Source organism: Alosa sapidissima, chromosome 19 (assembly GCF_018492685.1).
Source record: "Alosa sapidissima isolate fAloSap1 chromosome 19, fAloSap1.pri, whole genome shotgun sequence".
Lineage (NCBI taxonomy): Eukaryota > Metazoa > Chordata > Actinopteri > Clupeiformes > Clupeidae > Alosa > Alosa sapidissima.
Genome location: NC_055975.1, coordinates 22386111 through 22413610, shown reverse-complemented (window position 1 = coordinate 22413610; position 27500 = coordinate 22386111). Strand labels below are relative to the sequence as shown.

At 46.1% G+C, this 27500-nt stretch overlaps 1 protein-coding gene across 14 annotated transcripts in view; it reads left to right on the top strand.

The window, feature by feature from the left end:
- Positions 1-27500, top strand: part of ppp1r13ba (protein phosphatase 1, regulatory subunit 13Ba) — a 55217-nt gene that overhangs the window by 23543 nt on the left and 4174 nt on the right. For 2 of the 14 annotated variants that reach the window (XM_042072407.1, XM_042072400.1), the window contains exons 5-14: positions 9724-9825; positions 13594-13614; positions 14064-14238; positions 15335-15531; positions 17125-17355; positions 18329-18521; positions 19197-19340; positions 24191-24279; positions 24848-25289; positions 25629-26416. In XM_042072407.1, the coding sequence (XP_041928341.1) occupies positions 9724-9825; positions 13594-13614; positions 14064-14238; positions 15335-15531; positions 17125-17355; positions 18329-18521; positions 19197-19340; positions 24191-24279; positions 24848-25289; positions 25629-26416 (2382 nt within the window). Of the gene's footprint in view, positions 1-3974; positions 4526-9723; positions 9826-11951; positions 12654-13204; positions 13426-13593; positions 13615-14063; positions 14239-15334; positions 15532-17124; positions 17356-18328; positions 18522-19196; positions 19341-24190; positions 24280-24847; positions 25290-25628; positions 26417-27500 lie in introns of those variants that run through there. The other 12 variants (XM_042072409.1, XM_042072411.1, XM_042072404.1 and 9 more) reach the window with 12 other exon arrangements.

Genomic DNA, 27500 nt, shown 5'->3' with positions numbered 1-27500 from the left:
GTCAGGGGGCTCGCACTGTGATCAAGTCCTTGGAAAAGTAACAGGAACTGAGTGATGCTGGGCCTACTTCAGCCATTGCTGGGGCCTAAGCAGGCGGGGGAGGAATTCCTCCATGGCACCTCGGAATATGGCAATCGAGCAAACAGGTGGTGGTGCAGCTAGTCATGGCTTACCATGGCTTTTACCGTCCATCCATCGGCCATATTTTCGAAACTTCCCGTCATCCCGGAATGATTAACCGCACCCTTAAAAGAAATCCAAGTGTGCACCTGTTCCCAGATGTTTTTTCTTCCTTTTCTAGGGAGTGTCTCACGCTCTCATTGTGAACACATCTGGAACCGTTTAAAAACATCATCCCACTATTTGCTTTGAGTGTTCAGTTCAGTTCAGTTAACTTTATTGTCCCAAAGGGAAACTCGCGGTCAGGTACACATAAATAGCACAAGATACACAAAGACACAAAATGGGGTAAAAGACACAGGTTAATATAAGTTAAGAAGGTTAAGAAAGAAAGAAAGAAAGAAAGAAAGAAAGAAAGAAACTGTCTCAATCTATGTTTCTGACAGATGGTCATCAGAATAGTTTATGTGCAATAAAGCAAAATTGTGCAAATTTAGCAGGCGTATTGCACTAGGAATAAAAGAGTTTTTTGTCCTATTGGACTTATCAAATGGGACTCTTAGTCTCCGGCCTGAGGGAAGAGCTTCAAATGAACAGTGAAGGGGATGATTTTTACAGTGTGGTCCAACAACAGGAGCCTAGGAGTGAACACCTGCAATACTATATTATTACCTTGGCCTTGGGCTTGTGTTTCTGGTTCAGTTTGTTTGTCTGCCTTATCTGTAAGCAGGATAACTCAAAAAACTTGGTGGAAAGGTGTAGCATGAGCCAAAAAAAAGAACCCATTGAAATGTTGGTGTGGATCTTACTCACAAGACATCTCCTCAAATTTAGTTTCACTTCCTCTGGGAGTCCTGAAAGCCCTTCTAGTTTGTATTGTGTGGATGATCTGAAAAAACAATTATGTTATATTAGCTAATGTGGGCCAATTTCAACAAGCAAAATGTATTGTATATTTTTGGTAGGGTATTTAATATGTCTCATGGAGCTGATTTATCCTTACTTACTACCTCATCTTTAAATGGCTTGACTCTTAAACTTGTGATGAAATGATCATTTTTCAAAACAACTTCACCTCACTCATAGAGATCACATGGGGTCAAAAGGCTTGCTAAGTCTTCCAATTTCTTAAGAGCATGTTTTTCTTCTCCGTCTCCCAGTAATTCTCGCTTGTGACAAGAGTCATAGCCATTATAATGATTATAGTGCTTCAGTGCAATCTCCCACAGCCATCCTATACCATGGAGCATGTCTTTGTGCTCTTATGGATGTGAATCCAGGCAGCACAGAGGCTCAGACACCCCCACAAAGGTGTCTTGCTCCAGATATACCACCAAATACTGCGAGTTCGTCTCTGCGTTATTTTGCCTTCTCACAGAGATGATCCCACCACATGACAGACACAGTTGTCAATGTTCTTTCAACGTTAGCAGACGTCTGTCGGCGTGTCCTTAGTCATAAGACATAGCTCATGCTTATACTCGATGACACATACCAACCCCCAACCCCCTCCCATCACACACACACACACACACACACACACACACACACTCTCCTATCCGTCTGGCCGAGGGCTTGGAGGAATTATGCCCTCTCTAAACACATCTGTCACTGCGCCGAGCGGCCATCCAGACCTCTCTTAGCAGAGTCTTAGCCTTATCGAGCTGTTTACACAACTGCAAGCGTTTAAGCAGCCCAGGCAGCTGGGTCCGGGTGTGGGCCCTGAAAGGCATCGGGCAGGTCGGAGGCCGTGTTGTTGTGGAAAGTGATGGAGAGTTCTGACACGCCTATTTTTACAAATGGGAGTGGGGGTGTTGGACGTGGAGGAGGACGAGGAGGAGGACGAGGAGGAGGAGGAGGACGAGGAGGACAAGGAAGAGTGCTTTGGGCTTGTGTGCTAATCCTCATGTATGACACGACGGTGCTAGCATTCCCGCCAGCCCTCTCATTCTGTCTCTCACCTCGCTCCCCTCCTCCCTGGACCAGTGCCGGGCGTTCTCCTAATGACCTCGCTGGTGTTTTGACACGAGAGCTGCCGGCCTCTTGCTTTCTCCTGTGGGCCTCCGCCTCTTTACATTCCAGCGAGTATTAGCTTAATGGGTGCAGAACTATTATGTTACGTTAATTTAGCACCCTCTGAAGGAAAAGCACTTTGTGTTGTGAATGTCCTCACAAATTCTGTTTATTCAAAAACCTAAGTGATTGTTAAAGCTAAATCAGATCAGAAGCTTAAGAAGCTTTATATGCACATAGAAAGCATAGCAAGCAATTTATTTACATATGTAAATAAAACCACAGACCACCAGAAAAAAGACCAAGAAACCCAACACATGGTAGGCCTATTTAATTGGGCCTCTCACTTGGGTGGCTTAAAGTGAATTAATACCATATGATCTTGATCATATCACATATCTTGGCCTACATACTAGGCTGTACAGTAAGGTAAAGGGCACTGGATTCATTTATATCCCATCTGTCTGTCTGTGTGTGTGTGTGTGTGTGTGTGTGTGTGTGTGTGTCTGTGTGTGTGTGTGTGTGTGTGTGTGCGTCTGTGTCTGTGTCTGTGTGTGTGTGTGTGTGTGTGTCTTTGTGTGTGTGTGTGTCTGTGTGTGTGTGTGTGTGTGTGTGTGTTTGTGTGTGTGTGTGTGTATGTGTGTGTGTTTGTGTCTCTGTGTGTGTGCACTTTAAATTGGTAACTCAAGAGCTCCTTGTGCCCTGAGAGGCTTATGCGTTCCGAATAATCAACATTAAGGAAAAATAATGAGACCTCTAACGAGTGAGGGCTCTCAAGGTTAGGTCATATCCATTGGACCACACACCTTGCCTTAAATAGTAGACGCAAGGTCATCTTGTCTTCCTTTTATGGTATACTACTACTGGTCCATAACATAGGCCTGTACCACTCAAAGAAGCATAGCTATTGTGCGGATCACAGCAGTCTTTTTCTGGAGAGAAAAATGACAGATTAAGGGATTCCTGAACATGCAGCGGTGGACAGTTGGTGTCTTTGGGCTATCTGACTGGATAAGTCGAGGATGACTAATTGTAGTCAGGGGACTGAGTCTGTGATGTCAGCCATGAAATTCCCTTACAAGCAAAGACATCACATGTCAGTAATGATTGAGTGGACCTCCTCACATGCACTAAACATGTAAAATGACAAAAAATGAGCAGGCCTTTCCTTTCATTTCAGCTGACTAAAAGAGCGTGGACATAGGTCACTGTATTAAGTGATTTTAGTGCCCATATCTTCAGTATGATGACTGTGTAAAAGTCTGCCATAGGGCCTACAACATGGAGACCAAATGTCAAATGTTTTTGGAGGTTTTAATATGTAGTCCAAGAGAACATTGCAAGTGTGCTGTCAATCAATATTTAGTGTCAGTGGCTCTCCACTTCCAGTCGAGAGGAAAATCGATTTGTTTCATTTAAAGAGACAGGTTCGTTAATCGACTTAGATATGTTCTCTGTGAGGTTTACGGAGCCTCAGCCCGGTGGAAATATGCAACGCCAAGCATTACTGTATTCTTGGTCTTAGATCACCTCCCATGTTGTAACGTGGAAATAGTGTAGTAGGCTATAGCATTGCGTGGTAGGCTACCACGTTGCGTTTTACATATAGTGAATGAAAAATAAATAATCGTAAACTGTGACTGAGCAACCCCTGCGTCTGTAGTGTCCGCTGCTGGCTACCTGTCCGTGGGACAGCTGTGGCGCAGCGCTGACGGGCCGACAGAGAGACACCGGGGTGGGAGGGGATGTGCTGCAGTCCTGCTCTCAACACTGGCAGTGAGGGAGGGAGGGAGAGAGAGAGAACGAGTGGGGTTGAAGAACTGCTGGCACGTCAAAATTCAGACAAAACCACTCAGGGGAAAAAGAACTTACGCAGTTGCGAAGTTAAACACCGACATGCAGGATTCACGATAAGGTCCCATGATGAAGGATACATGTTTGTGTAAGCGCAAATCGCTTCTTTCGCGAGTGAATTATGCTACAGGGGTGCTTCTTAAGCTTTCGATTTAGCGTAGTTTCAGAATGATTTAATCGAAAATATCAACAAACGCCCGTTCATAAATTAGACATGACTGAATTATCGCTGTTAAAGTCGGCCAGGTCTATTCGTTGCTCGTAAGCTTCTTGCGGGACTCCGAGGAATAACAAACTGCGGTCTGCAAACTACAGCAGGACGGACAATCCCATTGGGCAGCGAGCGTGAAAGTGCTTAAGCCATTCGCTTATAAACGCATTGTGCCGATGTTTTCTGAGTGAGACAGGCGAAATTGTTTTTGAAAAAAATAAAAAAATGGAATGGAACCATGTCGAGGCTGTGCAGGAATTCACAGCTGAAGGACAATGCAGCAAAATTAAAGTCCGCTCATGCAGAATCACCTGGGATTCACACCAGGTAACCCGGACCTTCTAAACAAAATTACATACTCTCCTGAATTCAGCATGCTGCCGTAATGCAGGCTGCTACTGCATGGCACGTTGAGTCTGCAATACATTCATGCATGGCTGTGTCTGTAAAAACATTTAATTTGATTGATGACTACAGATTAAATGCCAAAAGTCATGTCAACGATATGTAAATGTCAGTGTTACAGTGTCGTTAACCGTAGGTGTTACCCTAACAGTAAGCAGCTTAATAGGCTGAGGTTAACAGGTGGGTCTAATAAGCTCATTATGCATGGAGATATTATGCCCTCTCATCATCTGTTGTATCACAGATTTTAGGAGAATTTGTGTATGAGTGAGTGAGAGAGAGAGCCAGAGAGAGAGAGAGAGAGTGTGTGTGTGTGTGTATCAGTGTCCTCATGTACAAGTGTGTGTGTGTGTGTGTCCTCGTGTACATGTGTGTGTGTGTGTGTGTGTGTGTGTGTGTGTGTGTGTGTGTGTGTGTGTGTGTGTGTGTGTGTGTGTGTGTGTGCAAGTGTGTTGAGTGGCACATCTGTATATGTACTGCCTGATTCATCCTGTGGTTGGTACTCTATTGTAGATGTCTGCATAAGGTGCAGCTCCATCTCTAGAGAGCTTCATTATGGGTTTCTGTTTGTTTATCTGGGCCTGTCGATGTGTTGGCATTTTGCCTCGTTTGTCTATATCTAGTGTATGCTTTTGAAGTGAGTACACACCTTGCAGATTTGTCAGAAGTCCCGAAGGAGCCGCGGTTAAAATGCTGAAAGCACCCAGTAAGCACGATGGACTATCATGGTTGGACTGTCCCTACGCCAGATCAGATTTGTGCCCTCTCCATTTTAGTGTTACTTTAGTTGCACAAATGAACTTGACCCTGACCACCAATGATATGGCATAGGAGAAATGTGGCATTTTTTTCTACCTCTACCCCCCCCCCCCCCCCCCCCACACACACACACACACACACCACACACACAAAAACACACACACACACACACACAAACACAGATACACACACAAATGTTTTTTATTGTTGATCTGGAATAGATCTGGGACACTCTCCTATTGTCTCCCATCTCCTGAGCAATCTGAGTAAAGAAGCAAATGTGGATTATGAGGAAATGGGAATTTCTTTCTGGCCATATAACAATCTGAATGGCTGATGAGATGGAAATAAAATTAGCTGCAGGCAGCGAGAGACCCACCCAAGTGTGAGAGTGTGTATGAGGCGTGTGTGTGTGTAGGGTAGGTGTGTGTATGAGGCGTGTGTGTGTGTAGGGTAGGTGTGTGTGTGTAGGTTAGGTGTGTGTGTGTAGGGTAGGTGTGTGTGTGTATGAGGCGTGTGTGTGTGTAGGTTAGGTGTGTGTGTGTATGAGGCGTGTGTGTGTGTAGGGTAGGTGTGTGTGTGTATGAGGCGTGTGTGTGTGTAGGGTAGGTGTGTGTGTGTATGAGGCGTGTGTGTGTGTAGGTTAGGTGTGTGTGTGTATGAGGCGTGTGTGTGTGTAGGGTAGGTGTGTGTGTGTATGAGGTGTGTGTGTGTGTAGGGTAGGTGTGTGTGTGTGTGTGTGTAGGGTAGGTGTGTGTGTGTGTGTAGGGTAGGTGTGTGTGTGTGTGTAGGGTAGGTGTGTGTGTGTATGAGGTGTGTGTGTGTGTAGGGTAGGTGTGTGTGTGTGTGTGTGTAGGGTAGGTGTGTGTGTGTGTGTAGGGTAGGTGTGTGTGTGTGAAGGGTAGGTGTGTGTGTGTATGAGGCGTGTGTGTGTGTAGGGTAGGTGTGTGTGTGTATGAGGCGTGTGTGTGTGTAGGGTAGGTGTGTGTATGAGGCGTGTGTGTGTGTGTAGGGTAGGTCTGTGTGTGTGTGTAGGGTAGGTGTGTGTGTGTGTGTAGGGTAGGTGTGTGTGTGTGTGTAGGGTAGGTGTGTGTGTGTAGGGTAGGTGTGTGTGTGTGTGTGTGTAGGGTAGGTGTGTGTATGAGGCGTGTGTGTGTGTAGGGTAGGTGTGTGTATGAGGTGTGTGTGTGTGTAGGGTAGGTGTGTGTGTGTATGAGGCGTGTGTGTGTGTAGGGTAGGTGTGTGTGTGTATGAGGCGTGTGTGTGTGTAGGGTAGGTGTGTGTGTGTATGAGGTGTGTGTGTGTGTAGGGTAGGTGTGTGTATGAGGCGTGTGTGTGTGTGTAGGGTAGGTGTGTGTGTAGGGTAGGTGTGTGTGTGTGTATGAGGCGTGTGTGTGTGTAGCAGTGTGGTCATAAGAGAGAGAGGGAGACCAATGCAAGTAAGACATTCAGAAGGATGACCCTTGTGAGGGCAGCTCCTCTTACGGTTTCTAGAGATGTAATATAATCTAGAGATAGTGATGACAATAGGAAAGCTTCCTTGATTATTAGCTTATAAAATAATATCTGTTCATCATAAACCATGTCCTCACCACAGACACACACACACACACACACAGACGAACGCACACACTCATGTACGCTTGTCTTTCTCCTTGCAGATAAACTAGTGAGGAGGACGTAGACTGTAAAAAAGATTCTGAAAGAAAATTGAGATTGAGAAACCGACGTACAAAAAAATAAGACAAGAATGAAAGAGCCCTCAGTGTGGCTGGTCTGTGTCTTATCTGTCACGGTGGTCCGCAGTGGCGGACGGCTCGTATTGCGCAGCTGAATGAGCCTCTCTCTGCTCACTTAGTCCCCTCGGCCAGCCCCCCCACCGTCAAAATGAGTCACCAGGTGTTCGCCTCCTCCGCGCTTATACAACCCCCCAGGACTGACCCCCCAGGACTGACCCCTTTTCCTGCTGCGGCAGGACTCCTCTGGAAGACTTCCTGTTTTTACCTTAAGCAGGCCCACGCTGCCATTGGTTACGTCGAGGTGAGTCACTCACTGACCCCCTGGAAAGTAAAGAAAGAATAAAAGAGAGAAAGGGACGAAAGGGAGGATGAAGTATAAAGGATAAAGGTTTCTTTTTTTCTGAAGGAGTCAAGCCTGACGACAGAAATAGAAAGAGACTATTATGGGATGAGTCAGGGCCTTGAGGGGCACAAGGTTCAGGTTTACTTTCCAGCAGAGGTGTTCTCTGAAACCAGGTCAGGACCGGGTGGGGCGGGGAGGCTTCTCCTCTCCTCTCCGTGTGAAGCTGGGTAGAGCTCCAGTGCATGCTGATCCACAAGAAGACCAGGGATTTAGCTACGCTCTGGGAATCTTTTTCTCACAGAGAGAAAGAGAGAGAAAATGTGTGTGTGTGTGTGTGTGTAGGAGTGAATGTGTGGGAGTGTGAATAGGTGTTTGTGTGGGTGTGAATGTCTCTATGGTATGAATAAATGTGTGTGTGTGTGTGTGTGTGTGTGTGTGTGTGTGTGTGTGTGTGTGTGTGTGCATTTAAGCATGACATCAAGTGATCATTCGGAATCCCCAGCATCGGATAAGTGAGTGGAGTGAGTGTAACTGGCGTGTGGCGTGATGTGAGTGTGTGAGCGGACACAATGACAGGACGTGGTCCGGTGGCGGCCATCCTGTTGGCCACTCCAGGCATTTCCTGCCCCTCTGGTGATGACTGGCAATGTCTGACCCCTCTACTAGTGCACTCTAAACAAGCATGCAACTGTTTTTGTTAGCGTTGATGTTGTTGTTGACAGCTGTGTACAGTTAGGGATGTTTTTTGTTCAAATTCTGAACTCTGTAAACACCCCCAGTGAACTCAGTCAACCAGGTCTTGTTTCTGCTGCATTCTAGTGTATGACAGATTCAACAGAGTCAGTCACGTTTATGAAAGATCTTTCTCTGGAGTACGGTGGTACCCTGTTGGTTTCTTGTTAATGCTCATCTGCAGGATGGCTTAGCCTAGTTTATGAAGGATGCTTTATGCATCCTTGTGTGTGTGTGTGTGTGTGTGTGTGTGTGTGTGTTGTGTGTGTGTGTGTGTGTGTGTGTGTGTGTGTGTGTAGTGTGTGTGTGTGTGTGTGTGTGTGTGTGTGTGTGTGTGTGTGTGTGTGAGTGTGTGTGTGAGAGGGTGGGGGTGGAAGAGGAAGTGAGGAAAATGAAAAAGGAAAAGCTAAAGATAAACCTGCTGCTGCCCTGCATGGAGGCCTAGTCACTGCCTCCCCCTCACAGAGCTCCTGCATGGAGGCCTAGTCACCCTAGTCACTGCCTCCCCCTCACAGAGCTCCTGCATGGAGGCCTAGTCACCCTAGTCACTGCCTCCCCCTCACAGAGCTCCTGCATGGAGGCCTAGTCACTGCCTCCCCCTCACAGAGCTCCTGCATGGAGGCCTAGTCACCCTAGTCACTGCCTCCCCCTCACAGAGCTCCTGCATGGAGGCCTAGTCCCTGCCTCCCCCTCACAGGGTTCCTGCATGGAGGCCTAGTCACCCTAGTCACTGCCTCCCCCTCACAGAGCTCCTGCATGGAGGCCTAGTCCCTGCCTCCCCCTCACAGGGCTCCTGCATGGAGGCCTAGTCACTGCCTCCCCCTCACAGGGTTCCTGCATGGCTCTTTCCACAGTGGGGGTATTAACCAGTGTAGTTATGGCTCGGTGAGGAAAGGCCTCCTGTGGCTACTGCGTCTGATCATCAGGATAGCTCTGTTCGTGACATGACAGGCCCGGTGGTTTTGCCATGTATTATTAATGTATTTTATTATTTATGGGACAGTGTCTCCCATGCTCCCCCCTAAGTGGGCCTGTCGTCAGATGACAGGTGTGTGTCTGTAGGAGGTGTATCCGCTCTATGATCTATATATTTTATATATGTGTGTGTGAGGATATGATTGTATGCATTTTGTCCCAGGAAGCACAAGTGTGGGAGGTGGTGAAAAGATATAATGCAACAAATTGTGTGTGTGTGTGTGTGTGTGTGTGTGTGTGTGTGTGTGTGTGTGTGTGTGTGTGTGTGTGTGTGTGTGTGTAAGTGTGTGTAAGTGTGGTTGAGTCTAGTTGATGTGTGTTTGTGTGTGTATGTGTGTGTCTGTCTGTGTGGTTGAGTGTAACTGATGTGTGTGTATGTGTGATTGTGTTTGTGTATATGTGGTTGAGTCTAACTGATGTGGGTGTTAATGTGTGTGCGTGTGTGTGTGTGAATGTGTGTGTATGTGTGGTTGAATCAAACTGATGTGTGTGATCATGTGTGTGTATATGTGGTTGAGTCTAACTGATGTCTAACTTAATGTGTGTGTGTGTGTGTGTGTGTCTGTTTGCAGGTGGGGAACCCTCGGGTGGAGCTGACACTGTCAGAGCTGCAGGAGATGGCATCGCGGCAGCAGCAGCAGATCGAGGCTCAGCAACAGATGCTTGTCGCCAAGGTAACCCTGACTTATTAATTTCTGGCGCATTTCTTAGTCTGTTTGTTCTCAGATCATCAATTGCATACTTGCATGCGGTGGCAGTGTGGGGGCAGTGGTAGCGTAATGGTTAAAGAGCTGGGCTAGCATAACCTGACTCTCGCCAGATGAATTTCGTTCTGCTTAGCTCTGCCTAGCTTCACTTACATCCATCTGGGACCTCTTCCGTTGAGAGTGATTTCAGCACGAGATTGTATGGTAGAGCCAATCAGGACGCAGGGCGGGAGTTTCATAGATGTGACATAGCGTAGAAGCGACTGTGAGACTGTTATCAGCGTCACGGGTTGGCTTCGATGTGAGTGGTTGAAGTAGCACGTCAATAGATGACAGACAAGTGGCTTATCCAATCATATGCAAGCATTTTTTGATTAGGCCCAGCCTTCTGAAGCAACACTTCAATGGATTGATCCCAGATGGATGAGTGGAGCTAGGCGGAACGAAATTCATCTGGCGAGAGTCAGGTTAGGGCTAGCATGCAGTAGCCTGAAAAGTTCAATTCCCAAAGTTCAATGTGCCCTTGAGCAAGGCTCTTGGGGACAATAACACTGTAATATAATTGACGTATGTAAGTCACTTCGGATGAAAGTGTCTGCTAAATTAAAGGTTGTATCAGCGATAGCAGGGATACGTCACTTCTGCTACTCCCTCCCCCTCCCTCCCGTGCAATTAAAACTCTCCTAAACGCGCATCTCATCGGTTATTGGTTGAAACACTTTATTTTGCCTTTGAGTGGGTTGCCAACCCTTGTTGGTAGCAATTGTTTTTGTGTACAGATCTCGGAGCCTAGGCTGCCTACAGAGATGCGTTTTTTTGACGGCCTGCTTATGAGGCAGACAGCTAGCGGATCGTTAGGAAAGATTAGATGAATGTGATCATTTATGTTTGGGCCTTTTTTGGGCATCAAAATCACTGATACAACCTTTAATAAATGTGAATGAAGAAGGTTCACTATATCAGGATACTCATTGTATCATACCACAAAGCATGATATACAGCTTGATCATGTCTCATTCTCTAGAAATGTAAACTAGTCTTGCTTGCGTTGCCTATTGAAGTCTCAATCATTGTTGGCCATTGGAGCTTTGTTTGTTGTTGAGTGTATTTGCTAGCAAAGCCATTTTGAGTTGGATGCACTCCAGGCTTGCTTAATAAATCACTCTTACATGTCATATCGACCATGGCCACAACTACTCAGCTTGCAGGGCTACTATGGTTAGATTGTGTGTGTGTGTGTGTGTGAGTGTGTGTGTGTGTGTGTGTGGTGTGTGTGTTTTAAGGGGCCTGTGGCATGTGTGTGGGTGTGTGGGTGTGTGTGAGTCATGGACATGTGACACATGTAAACATAGGAACGTGCCTGCTTGAACTTGGAAGGACAAAGCCAATGTGTCGATGCCCGTCATGTGTTAGCTAATGGAATTCACTACATATTCCTAGAGGCATTTAGAACTGATACATGTGAGCTCACATGTTTGTACAGTGTGTGTGTGTGTGTGTGTGTTTGTGAGTGCTCAGGGGAAAATGAATACAGTGTGCTGACCTTTCATAACATTGATGTGCAGAGCTCATGAGTCTGTGACCGTTTCACCACATTTGTGCGGTCAGAGGTGACGAGATGGCTCTAAAGCAGAGTTTCAGTACGTCCACTACAGGGTCCTTCACTAGGTCAAAGGTCACACTGACCTTACACTCTGATTCAGTGTTCCCCATACCGGCCCTCAGAAATCCTATTTCAACTAAACTATAATGAATGAGACCATTTGAAATTAGGTTCATAGTTGAACGGATTGACAATGATATGAGTTATTACTCATGATCTAACAGTGGTGTTACAGTGATAAAAAGATAACAGCAGAAGGTGGCGGTAATGATATTGTAATAAGTTCAAGAAGAAAAGTTGACATCTTTTTACTGGCCGGGTTCCAGCAGTGACATTTTTCTTTCATTTCTTGCATAATGCCGGAACCTAAATGACCTTTTTTTGTTTGGCAGATTTGTAGCTCAAAGAACCCATTGAGACTTCAACAACCTTTAATTGTTCTAGCTTGAACTAGCCATGTATGGTTCCACAATAAAGTCCTATTGGGTTCCTCTTCAAAAACAATAACTTCCAGGAACTATTGTTCTTCTGCATAGTCACCAGCAGACACACTGTTCAGATCTTTGTGTGACTCTTTATCACGTGAGAACCAGTTCAGCCTTAAGTTCACCGTGTTATAGTTCACGTCAACGACAAAAAAAACACAGACTAGCACTCCCTGGATGACGCTAGTTCATGGGGTAACAGTTTATTCAGCTTAAGGTTCAGTGTGTGATAGTTGATAGTCGTTTTGGAGTAGACACAGCAGCGCGGAGAGCGATGTGGTGCCAGGGACATGGAGCTCTTTTCCGAAGAACAACAGGAAGTGATTCGACGGACACAGGAAATGAGATCAGCAGTGGGCTGCAGCTGGTAGGAAAGGGGTGGTCATGGAGGCCAGTACGTGAGGGGCCGTGTGTGTGTTTCTGTGTGTGTGTGTGTGTGTGTGTGTGTGTGTGTGTGTGTGTGTGTGTGTGTGTGATATGTGAGTGGAAACAGAATCATAGGAGGATGAGAGGGTGGAGTAAAGGTGCCTGTCTCTATGTTGAAACTCCAACTACTCATTTTCCCGGGAAATCAAGCTTGAATCCACTGGAATTATGAGAACAGCTTGTGGAGTGGGTTGTGTAATTTTGCTGTCAGTTTCTTCTTCTACCTCTTCATTTATAAATCAATTTGGATTCCATCTATACAAAAGTTGATCTCTTGCAAGGTAATCCTAAATTTAAAATGTATTGTTCATCACCACAACATTTTACATGAGGTCAGTTTGGTTTGGAGGATAGTTTTCTTTTCTCGTTATCTTTGTATGAATTCTGCAGTGTTTAGTGATATTTATGTTTATGTGTGATGTATGATTGTGTCAGAATCTATGCGGTGCATTGTTGAGTTAGCTTGCAGTAAAGGCGTTTTGTTCTTTGACTTAACACAGCATTCTGATGAGTTAGCACTTTGTGTCCATCTCTCTCTCTCTCTCTCTCTCTCTCTCTCTCTCTCTCTCTCTCTCTCTCTCTCTCTCTCTCTATCTACTCTCTCTCTCTCTCTCTCTCTCTCTCTCTCTCTCCCTGTTTATCTCTCTCTCACTCTTTCTGTATCTCCCTTCCTGTCACTCTCTCTCTCTCTATCACTCTCTCTCTCTCTCTCTCTCTCTCCCTGTCTCTCTCTCTGTCTCTCCCTCCCTGTCTCTCTCTTTCTCTCTCTCTCTCTCTCTCTCTCTCTCTCTCTCTCTCTCTCTCTCTCTCTCTGTCCCTCTCTGTCCGTCAGGCCTGGCTTTGTGTTTGCTCGTTCTGGACCTGGTCAGAACAGTCGAGTCAGCATATGCGTGTGCAGCAGTCTCCTGTCTTTCTGTCTTTCATTCTTTGGGGTCGTTTTCATCAAAGCCCCCGGTCACTTTGAGCCTGTGGTTGATTTTCACTCCGTATGCACAGATATTTGGGCTGTAATGAGTAGGCTACATGTCTTCAGCTGCCAAGTTGCAATGTCAGGTGTGGGTGATAATGTTGGTTGGGCTCCAAGCACACTAATGTCTTGTAATCATTAGTATGCAAAATGGTATAGGCCAGTTGTTGACGTCTCTCTTATACGTCCATTTTCTCTTTCTCTATCTTTTTATTCTACCTTTCCCCGTTCCCTGATCCTGTATTCTTCCACAGCTTTCCACTGTTCGTTCTGAGGTGTGTGATGTGTTTTGCCTTGTTGTGTGTGTGTGTGTGTGTGTGTGTGTGTGTGTGTGTGTGTGTGTGTGTGTGTGTGTGTGTGTGTGTGTGTGTGTGTGTGTGTGTGTGTGTGTGTGTGTGTGTATGTGAACTTTGTTTATGTGCGTGCAAATGTTCCCAGTGCATGTTCATAAGAGTGCCTCCACACCTCGCATGAGCCTGCCTGTGATCGTTTTTCTCCCTTGCCATCTGTAATTTACTGTTTCGCCCCTCCTCTCTATCCTCTCCTCTCTATTGCTATTTGCACCCCCCCCCCCTTCTCTCTCTCTCTCTCTCTTCTCTCGTCTCTCATCCACCCATCCCGCTCCTCCTTTCCTCTTCATCATTTTCTCTCCTCCCCACCTCTCCCTCTCCTCTATCACTCTCTCTGCCTTTCTCTCTGCATCCCCCCCCCCCCCCCCGTGCAGGAGCAGCGCCTGCGTTATCTGAAGCAGCAGGACGGCAGGTCGGGCCAGTCGGTGCCCGAGGCGGAGAAGCTGCAGCGCCTGAAGGAGCGCGTGGACAGCCAGGAGGCCAAGCTGAAGAAGGTCCGCGCCATGAGGGGACAGGTGGACTACAGCAAGGTCATCAATGGAAACCTGTGTATGTGCGCTACGCTACGCTACCACAGCAGGGCTCACACATAAGCACCTTCTCAGGGTAGTCTCACACATCCCATAATGCCTCATATCAACATACGGTATTGTATTGTATACAGTGTGCCTATGTCTGTGTCCAGACGTATACAACAGTATGGTTAGCTTCAACTGTATAAGTCAGAAAAATAATCTGCATTACAATAGACATTCTTCTGTGAGGCAGAGCAGGAGATTTAACCACAAACAAGATATTGTGTTCCCAAGAGCAGCCATTTGGCTTTGCTCAAGTTATGCTTGTACTTTCTGGGGGACTTTTTGGGAAGTCTTGCCTCATCAGTCACCCGGTCTTGCGTGCGTGTGTGTGGCTATATTGGTGTGTTTTGACTCCCACGCGCAGCTGTTTAGTGAAGTCACTGTCGTCTTTGTTCCACTGCGTGAGCTTGCTCAATCAGCTGCTGCTGCTGCTGCTGATGTGGAGTCCCAGTCACTGGGTGGCGCGCTGGCCGGTGGCCATTTTGGATGTTTGGATCTGAGGGTGTGGCAGTGGTGAACAGGAGGCAGAGAACAGCTGGGAGGTGTTAGCGCTAGGCCCTGGCTTTGGAGGGGTGGGGACATTGGGAAGATGTCACGCCTGGCGTGTCTGGCCTTCACTTTTGGCTGTGTCAATTTTCGGTCATGACTCAGTGGAGAAGAGAGAGAGAGAGAGAGAGAGATTTAGAGAGACAGTAACAGAGGGAGAGTCTGAGAGAGAGAGACTGAGAGGGAGAGAGAGAGAGACTGAGAGAGGGAGAGACTGAGAGAGGGAGAGAGAGAGAAATGAAAAGATAGCATCTGTCTGCAGGGACACATTAAGCCTTTCTCCATCATCACACTCTCTCACGAGGTCACTCAGCTTTTAGCAAGAAAGCACTGCAACCACAGAACACACACACACACACACACACACACACACACACACACACACACACACACACACACACACACACACACACACACAGTCAGACACATCCACACCCACACCCACACCCACGTCTTAACCCTTTCCCATTACACATTCGTCTGACACATGTTCGCCTGGTCGTGTGTGTCCTCTTACTCAGCGGCGGAGATTGAGCACGTGAGCAACCTGTTCCAGGAGAAGCAGGCCGAGCTGCAGGCGGCCGTGCTGAAGGTGGACCAGCTCACCCAGCAGCTGGACGACCTGCGCGGGGGACGCCTCAACGGTCTGCAGCCTCGCGGGGGTCCCATCAGCGGGACTGCCGCGCTCGAGCTGCGTAAACTCTACCAGGAGCTGCAGGTACACACAGTATGATACGCTTTGCCATATCAAATGTACTTATTATTCAGTGATGTGTTATAGTATATATATATATATATATATATATATATATATATATGCTTTGCCATATCAAATGTACTTTATTATTCAGTGATGTGTTATAGTATAAGTATATATATATATATATGCTTTGCCATATCAAATGTACTTTATTATTCAGTGATGTGTTATAGTATAAGTATATATATATATATATGCTTTGCCATATCAAATGTACTTTATTATTCAGTGATGTGTTATATCTAAAAGACTAAAGATTTAGTTTGTAAAACAATAACTGAAATCACTACCAGCAACAGCAGTACAAAATATTTGCACATTTGATACAATAATAATTATACACATATAAATGAATACAGTAATAAATATGCATGTAAAAATCATATATTAGTACAGTATACTGCATTGTCTAAGTACATAGTATGTATTATATCTAAGATATGATTCATCAGATAACCTCAGTTAGTTGTAAAAAGTCCACCAAGAGCTCCAGGCATGTGCAGTACGATCACATTGCTCAAATACATGGCATTCATGCTCCATGGTGGCGTTCCTGATTTATCCGGGCTGGGTTGCACCATGGTGGCGTTCCTGATTTATCCGGGCTGGGTTGCACCTGTTCTGGTGTTGGTTGGCACTGTTGACTGCAACATGGCACTGGGCTGTAGGCTCAGCCCACTTTTATTAGGATTATTAAAATGTTGCTTTTAATGTTGACATTGTCTTCTGCAGTAAGAATATATCTGGAATAGTACACGTGTGATTAAAATATCATAATTTTATAATGATTATGCCTTTTTGTGTGGTTGTGGGCTAATCGGTGCCAATTGATAGTGATATGATATTTGATGTGCGTTTTAGAATGTTGCTATTTTCCCCCTAATCTTTTTGTCTGTTTTCACGTGATTATGGTTCATTGGGCTCAGCTCTCACCAACCTCTGAGGCCTACACTTATAGGACACTTTGAGAACAGTTCTCCTTTATTCAGCTCACTCTCCAAAAACAGCACATGATCACAGTTTAACGAGACCAGAACAGTTGCCTTGAGGCCATGACTGACTCCAATGGTTGGTTCTGCATTTAGACAGTGGAGTGTACTCTTTGGGCCGTCTGTACACGATATTACTGTAAGATGTCGGACTGAACTGGAGAGGACACAAGTCTACCAGTCATTATTTTTTTAATGTAACATGCTGGAGGATTAAGAAAGAAGGGTCTTGCTTATAGACCCTTTCAAGAGAGTTCCATTATCAGCATCATAGTTGGCCCCACAAGACTTCCTTTTTAACATTCCATATGTTATCTTAATGCAGAGGAAGTAGATTGGGGCCCAAATAGAACGTTCAAGCATTGTTTTTGTTTACCTTGTTGAAAGGGTCCATACAGTATGTGGTTAACATAACTCATGTATTTCTCTCTCATACATGTTTTTTTCTTTTCTTTCTCTCATTCCTTTCTTTTTCCTCTTCTTATTCCCTCCTTCCACCACTCCCACCCCCCTGTTGTCCTCCGATTCTTCTCTCCTCTTTCTCTGTCCATCCGTGTCTCAGATCCGTAATAAGCTCAACCAGGATCAGAGCAGCAAGCTGCAGCAGCAGAAGGAGATGCTCAACAAGCGCAACATGGAGGTGTCCATGATGGACAAGCGCATCGGCGACCTCCGCGAGCGCCTCTACAAGAAAAAAGCAGAGGCACGTCTCCCTCAGCACCGCAGCGTAAGGCCAGGAGCAACCAGGAAGATGCTTACACAGACGCTAACACAGATGCTAGATGCTACAGAAGTAAACGCTTACTCAGATACTCCTACAGAAGCTAACACAGATGCTAGATGCTACAGAAGTAGACGCTTTCTCAGATGCTCCTACATACGCTATCACAGATGCTAGATGCTACAGATGTAGACGCTTACTTAGATACTCCTACAGACGCCAACACAGATGCTAGATGCTACAGAAGTAGACGCTTACTCAGATACTCCTACATACGCTAACACAGATGCTAGATGCTACAGATGTAGACGCTTACTCAGATACTCCTACAGACGCTTACACAGATGCTAGATGCTACAGCAGTAGACACCTACTCAGATACTCCTACAGATGTAAATGAATTCGCACAAGAATGTAGGTACTAACATGGATGGATAGATACCCTGACAGATACCCTGCCCATGCAAATGCTAAGCTAATAGTACCAGATATGTTTACTGTCCATGTGCTCATTTAGGAGATGTATTTACCCAAAGACTCTCAGTAGCACATTGAGAGGAAAGAGTCTAACAGAGCTCAGTCATGGCCCGTGCTGAGTGGGTTTATTACTTGAGCTGCTTGACGAAGTTTCTGTTTGAACCATCTGGTATTAGAGTCAGCAGCTGGTGATCGTGAGACACTATTTTTGTATTCTGTATAACATAACCCTTACAAATGAGGTTAGAGCATGGCCTAACATACAGAGAGACAAGTTGGCAGTCAAAGATACGTATAGAATTACCCGTGCACTCATGCATGCATGCATGTAGACATATGCACACACACACACTCATACACACCAACATACCACCATGATTTAGCAGAGGTAAACCAAATATACAAATGTAATCTGAGTTATGTACATTAATGCATAAAAATGCACACACAAACACATATGCTTACACAGATGGTATTAAGATGCTGATACAGATACTTGTGTAGGAAACAACTACTCACTCAGCATGGCTACCGTGCTAACTGTCTTCCTCCTCTGTCCGCTCAACAGCTGAACCGGATGAACGGACCTCCGTCCCCCCAGCCTGGTTCGGGCAGCTCAGGTCGGGTGGCAGCTGTGTGCCCCTACATCCAGGTGCCTGTGCCGGGCAGGCAGGAGGGGGGTTATGCGTTGCCCCCCGACCCCCTCAAGCCTCAGTCGCTTGCCATGACTGCCACCGTCAACCACGCTCGCTCCAAGTCTGGTCAGTTTCTACCTCCTCCTCTGTCTCGGTTTCATTCGTTTCCATATTGGCTCGCTCAAAAAAGCGAAAATCACTTAACATCGCTTGTCTGGTTATCAGAACCACAGACAAAGGAGCACCTATGGACAGTATAACCCTCTTATTTGACAGGAATTTCTTTTTGTGGTTTCACTGAGTAAAATGGGCTCAGAGTTCACTGTCCTCAAATCCAGTGTGGGTTCTACTTAGCTCCTCACAGTCTTGGAATTGTAGACATTGATTACATATCGGTTTACTGCCAAGGGCCTGTATAGCATTTCCAGCTCCTCTATAAACAACATCTTTTGCCTTCTGTCTGCTACTGGTTTCATTCTTTGTCAAAAAGGAAATGAAAATCCATCTTCTACTTTTTAATTTGCTTGTTTCTTTTTTATTTTCTGTTGCTGGGTTTTCTGGCTAACTCTCCTCTTTTCTGTGTGTCCTGTCTCGTCTGTGGGCCCTGTTTCCTCCTTCCCTTCTTCTTGTCCTTGTTGCTCTTTTGTCATCTGTGTATTTTTTGTTTCTTTCTGGTCGCTGGGCTGTTTGGTGGGTGGTTGTTGTGTGCTTGTGTGTGTGTGTGTGTGTGTGTGTGTGTGTGGTGTGGTGTTGGGGTGTATGATGTGGTGGTGGTGGTGGTGGTGGTGGTGGACCCAGCAGAGGAGGAGGGGTGTGGCGGTGGAGGTGTGCGAAAGCCCCTGGGCCCCTGGAAGGTGTCAGATTTAGACATCATAGCGGACCCCTCGCTGGTGCCGCCCACCGCAGACGAGGCAGAAGGGCCCGCGGGGGCCAACTGTGATTCCAGTGAGTCTTCAGGAGACAGGAGGAGGACTGCAGGGGTCTTTGAGAACACACACACACACACACACACACACACACACACGCATACACACACTCCACACACACACACACACACACACACACACACACACACACACACACACACACACACACACACACACACGCATACACACACACACACACACACACACACACACACACACACACACACGCATACACACACACACACACACACACACACACACACACACACGCATACACACACACACACACACACACACACACACACACACGCATACACACACACACACACACACACACACACACACACACACACACACACACACACGCATACACACACACACACACACACACACACACACACACACACACGCATACACACACATGCACACACACACACACACACACACACACACACACACACACACACACACACACGCATACACACACACACACACACACACACACACACACACACACACACATACACACACACACACACACACACACACACACACACACGCATACACACACACACACACACACACACGCATACACACACACACACACACACACACACACACACACACACACACATACACACACACACACACCACACACACATACACATACACATACACATACACATACACACACACACCACACACACACACACACACACACACACACACACATACACACCCACACACACCACACATATACACACACACACACACACACACACACACACACACATACACACACACACACACACATACACACACACACACACACATACACACACACACCACACACACGTATACAGACGTATACAATGCTGACACGCATATATTCACATGCATTACAGACATGTTGATATTGCAGTGATATACATATACATTAGACATGGTATTGTATTGTTTAATTGTAATATACACAAAATGTTCTTTTGGATGTGTAAACACCCTTAGGCAAAGTGTATATACAGACATAAATTGTTTTGTCCCTGGCCAAAAATATAATTTTCACACACTGAATGACCTATAAACACAAGCAGTTTACTGTCAGAGATAAACCAAATGAAGGAGTTTAAATGCATTGTAAAACTAATGTCTACACAAGATGTAGTATTCAAACCTAATATATATATATATCAGGGGCCGTATTCACAAAGCCTTTTATCTTACCACTAGGAGTACTCCTAAATCGCACTAAAAGATTTTAGCTAGGAGTTTTCTCTTAAAAGTTATTCACAAAGCCTTTCAGACCTACTCTTAGGAAGGAAAAATGACAACTCCTAAACCAAGAGTGAGTCTTCGTTGCTATGGATGACGTCATTACTCATGCACGAGCTTGACTGAAGTGACCACCTTGATTGGCTGATGATTGTAACGCGGGAATGATTCCAAACACCTCCCTTACGATGATGAGTGACAGGTGACAGGTCTGAGAATGCGTGCTCTACACAAGTAGTGCGAAGGACGGAAGATGATGAATAACTGAATAAAAAGGCCTAGCCTAAATGAATAAAGAGTAAGGCTAAACAAATAGCCTAGTAGCCTAATAAAACATAGGCCTACGGATTGATGCAGTAGGCTAGGCTATCTTTGCAACATTATTAAATTAATCTGTCACCATATGCCTATGTTTGCAAAGAGGAGAACATTTTAATTTGATTCACAATGAAACGTTACATTTAATTTACATGTTGACAATGAGTAGTTTTGGTTGTTGTTGGTGGCGTTATAGCATCCCTTTTATGCCTACAATGCAAAATTGTTCCCTCGCGATTGGAAGCTCCTGTTGCGCATACCCATTTCAAAACATCGCAACGTGAAATGCCACAAAAAGCTGTTTGTGAATAGATCTTAGTGAGTTAGGAGTCCTCTCGACTTCTTTTAGGCTGTCCCAGACTTAGGTGCTACTTTTAGGTCTAAAATGCTTCGTGAATTACTTTTAGTGAAAAAAATTAGGAGTCCTAAAGTTAGGAGTGACACGCCCATTATTTTTAGGAGTTGCTCCTAAATTCGCCACTTAGGAGCTACTTTTAGCCTTAAAATTCTTTGTGAATACGGCCCCAGAAACCTATATATAGCCTTCCTGATGTCAAAGTTGTAGTCATGTTGTAGTTTAACCAGTTTGACGCCGTAGAAACCGCATCATTAGTGTGCAGCATCCAATGCACTAACCCTGTTGTAGTTCTCACCTTAGTAGAGAATTGATCACCCATCCTTCCATTTATTTTGGTCCTTTTTTGGGACACAGTGGTATTTATTTTTTAAGCACTACTGTAATGTGACCCAACCCCCCCAGAGACCCCCCCCCCCTCCCACAGCCCTTTTTCCCTCCAAAAAAAAAGAAAAAGAAAAAGAAGCATGTTTCAAACACTTCCCGCTACTGAATGCAGGGAAGTGACCACTTTCCTTATGCAACAGCAGCTTATTTAAACAAACAGAAAAACAGAACAAAAGAGAAAGAAGGCTAGAAAAACAGGAGGTCAGAGTGTGGGGGAAGGTTCTGCGGGTCGTGTTCTCCTCCAGTCTTTTGAGTTCAGGAAGTTCCGGAAGCTGAGGAAAAGAGTGGTTTTGACAGCGTAAAGGTCACACCCTTTTTTCCCTGCCACTTTATAGCCTTTTATCCCCGTTGTGTAACAGCTCATCTAGAATTTAACAGGGTGTGTTTTTATTTTATTTTTTCCATTGAGAATCTTAAAAAGAACGTTTACGAGTTGGTAGCGGTGGTGACAGGAGGCTGTACTTACTGTATGCTCAGCTCTGTTTTTCAAAGAGAGAAAAAGACAGATAAACAAGACATAGATCACAGAGACAGAATGAATGCAGTCTTCCCAGTAAACACTAGCTCAACTCGTAACTCAAGGGTTTCCTTTTAGGTTTCCATGGATACTGACAGGGTAAAAGCCTAAATATGGTTAATATGATATGCATTGAAGAAGGCTGAACATGATTCTGATTGCAGAAAGAGGAACCTTGAACTGGCCAGTAGATAGAAGACATGCATGTGGTCTATATATATATATATATATATACACACACCATATTGACCATATCCGTGTTTCTATTTGTGGTGGTAGGTTTGCAGAATTAACTTGAATGCAACAGTTTTTAACAAATTAGTGCAGCGTGGTTATGATGCTAACCAACTTTAAGCACAATTTAGTACAACCTGGAAAATCATTGTGCGGTGGTCAATGTTGATATTGTGATAGGCCGCCACAAATAAGTCAATGTATGGGAAACACTGCATATACAGCTAACTATGTTTAGCATGCCAATGTACATTTATAAAAATTCAAAAGATCAAAACATAGAAAACATTGCAAAGGGCATACAGTATACAAAATATACCAAAGGGCTTATGGAGTAGATGCCACAGGGCCTATGGACCCTTTTGATGGTAATTTTGATACCATAGATTTAATAGAGACCTAGTCAGACCATTAGTATGAAAAATCAGGAACAGAGTTTATTTACAATGATGCGCATCAAGGGAGAGACAGCATGACTTCACCTAAAGATCCATCAGCTGCTCTAATTAGACAAGGAAATAGTTAGGGTTTAAGTATCCTTCCAGGCTGACGGGAGATGGCATTGGTCATCCCATCTCACGTGGACTACACTGAATCAGACCCTGATTAGTGGCAGCCTGGCAATCCGGAGCAGATAGCTACTGACGCAGCCATGCAGAACAGTGAAACACTGCAAAGTCATAATATTCCTGCTTATCTCTAAACACAGTCACACAGATATACACAGGGACAGTACAGATATCATACAGTCATTACATAGAATCATACTTTTAGTATCAAAGTGACCCACTAATGAGAAATGCAGAACATTAAACCACATATTGGAATATTGGGCATAATGTTCTATTCCACTTTCTCTCACTTTCAAGAGAGTTCCATTATCAGCATCATAGTTGGCCCCACAAGACTTCCTTTTTAACATTCCATATATTATCTTAATGCAGAGGAAGTAGATTGGGGCCCAAATAGAACGTTCAAGCATTGTTTTTGTTGTTATTGATGAAAGGGTCTATAGATATGATGGCCCAGGACAGCAGACACAAACTGGCTGTGGGGTAGTTGATATGTGGAGGCGGTGTGCAGACAGGCAGTGGACAGGCAGAGTGTAAGACATGGGGTCTGTAATCCAGCTGAACCTGCGTAAACCAACGACTGAAAGAGAGGGCAGAGCACGCAACACAAACACAGACCAACCTCGTCTGTCACGCCCTTCACACAGTAGACTTGCCCCTGAGATGTAATTAAGATTAGGGGTGTGTGGAGGGACACCCTGTGAATGAATTAGCTAAAAGCTTGATGGTGTGTGTGATTGTGTGTGTCTGTGTGAGTGGTTGTAGGCACGCACATATGTGTGTGTGTGTGTGTGTGTGTGTGTAATTGCTAATGTGAGTGATATGAGTGAGTGCAGCTTCATTTTCACTGGCTGGCAGCTTAAAAGATCCTCTCAAACTACATCTCAGCTATTCTATCAAGAACCATCGCACAGCTTCAGGCACATCTTCACATTGTCCTGAGCTCTCTCTCTCTCTCTCTCTCTCTCTCTCTCTCTCTCTGTCTCTCTCCTGTGATTTCCAGTGCTATTAGCAAATCTTAACTCCAATTTCTTCCCTGTCTGAAACTAGTCTAGTGTTCTAACCCCACCTTCAGTATTTAATCTCCTAATGACCTAATCCATAAGGGACTGCCCTTAAAGAACAGAACAGACTGTCCTCTAATTAGAGCAGTCAAAGGAACTGTTATCCCTCTTTCTCTTTTCTTCACTCACTTGTTGTCGTCCACTCCGCAGCCAACGATGCTAACTGGCCAGCTCTCACCAAAAGCATGCCGCCACTCGTACCTCCAGACAAGATGGCCGTCGGAATGCAGGGTGACAAGGTAAGATCGGTGCTTTCGGCAGGTGGTTTTTGTCTTGGCTCCATGGGAATTCATTCTTAGAATTTGTGTTTAACAGACTTAACCTGCAGCATCAAATTGCTTATTTATCTACTATATTATGCAAGATAAATCCTAGATTTAAGACTGGAGAATTAAAAAATTACTGGAGATATGGACCATTTGTGTGACAGTAAAACAAGCTAATACAGCATACAAAGTAGAGGAACCTTTTTGTTGTGTAAGAGACTTATTGTAAGACTTACCACATGGCAGAGAATGTAAAGCCATGCTGTGAGCACTTTCCTCTGTGATTAAAAAAGCAGAACATGAATATAAAAATGTATTTGCTCATAATGAAGCACATGCATAATTGCTTGTACACTTTTTTTTTTCTTTTGTTCGTTTCTGCTGCTGTTTTGTTTTGGTTCTGAATCCTTATTCTCTGAATTCTTAGTCGTGTGGAGCCTGCAGCGTAAAGATTTAAATCCTGCATAGCTGATTTTTCTATAGAAAATACATAGAGAGAAAGAAATATGCTGATCGCACATACGTTCGATTTTGTACCCAGAGCCTGGACTCGAACAGGCTGGTGGGGGCAGTGACCGCTCTGTCGAAGCAGCCCCACGCGACCTACGGCACATACCCCAGCGCGGGCCACCACTCCACCATCTGCTCCACCAGCTCGCTCCCCCGCTCCGCGCCGGCCACCCTGGCCTGGCAGCGCTCCTCGCCCCCCACCTCCCGCTCGGCCTCCCAGCAGATCCAGCAGCGAATCTCGGTGCCCCCGAGCCCCTCCGCGTCCCAGACGGGGTCGTCCATGTTCCCCGGCGGGGAGAGGCCCGACCCTCCGCTGGCGGCCGCCGTGCGACCCTTCGTCACGGACAGAGGGTCCCGACCGCAGTCGCCCCGCAAGGGCCCGGCCACCATGAACTCCAGCTCCATCTACCACATGTACCTGCAGCCAGCAGCTAAGGGCTACCCCAGCAGCAGCAGACCAGCAGTTAAGGCCGGTGAGTCCCAGAGTGGAGTGAGGGAAGAGATGTATGAGAGAATGAACCCTTTTAAAGAAAAGACTTGTGGAAAAAAATGGGATCAATTGCCTCATTCATTTTGCCATTTAGTCCTTTTTGTAAATTCATTTAAATTTAGCGAATGCATTGATGGATGGGTCGATGAAGTTGAAATAGTGCTTATTAATTCTGGCTGCTTAATGCTCATGGAACTCATGTTTTAATGAAGAGACTGAGTAGATATGAGAAATGAGTAGATTTAAGATGTGTGTGATTTATAAATTCTCCTTCACCCCCCTTCACCCCCCCCCCCCCCCCCACCCCTTTTTCTCCTCCCAGTCTATGGGAAGCCGGTCCTACCCTCCAGCTCCACATCTCCCTCCCCCGTTCCCTTCCAGCACCAGAGCAGCCGAGACGAGCCGGACGCCGAGGGTGCCCCGCTACCCCCGCCCAACGTGGAGAACATCCCTCGGCCCCTCAGCCCCACCAAGCTCACGCCCGTGGCCCACTCTCCCCTGCGTTACCAGAGCGACGCCGACCTGGAGGTGCTCCGGCGCAAGCTGGCCAACGCGCCGCGACCGCTCAAGAAGCGCAGCTCCATCACCGAGCCCGAGGGCCCGACTGGCCCCAACATCCAGAAGCTGCTGTACCAGCGCTTCAACACGCTGGCCGGAGGCATGGAGAGTGCCACGGTGGGCACTCCGTTCTACCAGCCGGACAGCCCGCTGAGCTACATGGGTCCGCCGATGATCCTGAGCGAGGCGGACACCACCAATGGGAACGCGCCTGCGCCCGAAAGCTTGGCGATGCCACCTGCTGTGGAGGTGCCCATAACGGACGTCCCACTGCCACCGCCGTCCGGGTCCCCTCCGTCTTCAGATGCCAACGAGAACAGGCTGGCGCATCCCAGCGCAGACACGATAGCCAGTGCTCAGATTGCCGACGTCCAGCCTTCCTCTCAGATGTCAAGGCTGGCAGCACCGGACACCACAGAGGACAACAGCAACAATAACCACCACCACCACAGCGGCCCCGCAAATGCCCAAAGCAGCCCAGTGCCTGAGGCCCGCACCCCTCCTGCCGAGCCCGAAACGCCGCCTAAAGCTAGCTCACTCCCAAGTCCATCGGTGAGTGAATCAGTAAGAGGAGATTGTGGCCTGATATACAGTGTCTATCTTTGTTTCAAATTACATGTGACCTGTGGAATTTGAAATCTGAACTAGTTCACATCCAGCAGGAATCTCTTAATGGCGCAATTACCGGTATAGCACCCAGCAGCTAGCAGGCTAAAAATAAAACAAAAAAGGAAGTCAGGATGTAATTATCCTCTGACGTATCCAAAATTAAAATGTAAAATGTGAAGCGTGCAATGCATGCCAGCCACGCAGAGGTCTAATTTGTGCAACCAGATTTGGGATGGGTATTTGAGCACTTCTTCTCGGAGCGCTAAGATTAGCATTAGCACTAACTGCCTAGCTCTGGCCACTTCAGCTGGCTCTTTGGGCAGGCCAGATGCAGTTGCACACAAACACAAACCTCATCCATATTTGATGAGGCGTAAGTGTGTGGGGAAACACTGAGCGCCAGTTTTATTTACCCTCTCACCCCCCCTTGGCTGACGATGGCTCCTGGCCCCGGATGGCGTTAACTTCAGTGAGATAGCCCGGCCTGCTGCTGTGCGCTCAGGCACGAATGAAAGAGATTTGAATTGGGGCACTCGATTCAGCAGTCGCTTGCCTTTAATCACGTGCACCAAGCTAGCCGGCCAGCTAACCGGGGCCTCCTCCTAGGAGAGCCAGAGTAGCGTTTATGTTTACTCATAACATAAGTACACATAAAAAAATCACAGTGAAGTCAACAGTAACAGCGTCAGGTAAACAACGTGTTTTGAAGATATTTTGTGCTGGTTGGCAGAGCTTGCATGGGCTTGACGCTTCAGGACTGGCATCATTGCACGTCTGTGAGCATTGAACAACAAACACCTGTGCTTGGCCTAAACGAAACAGAAACGTCACATGACTGCACATCTAGATTAGCTTGTTTGGCACACCAAGCACCTGAGACACAGATAGCGGGAGCGTAGGATAGCCAAACCCTCTGAAGGAGAGCCAGAATATAGTAGAGTTACACCAGGCAAGCAGCTGAAGTGTTCTGTTTGCAGAGCGCTGTTCTGTAGCTTCCACTATCTAATCAATGGAACTGGCTACACCA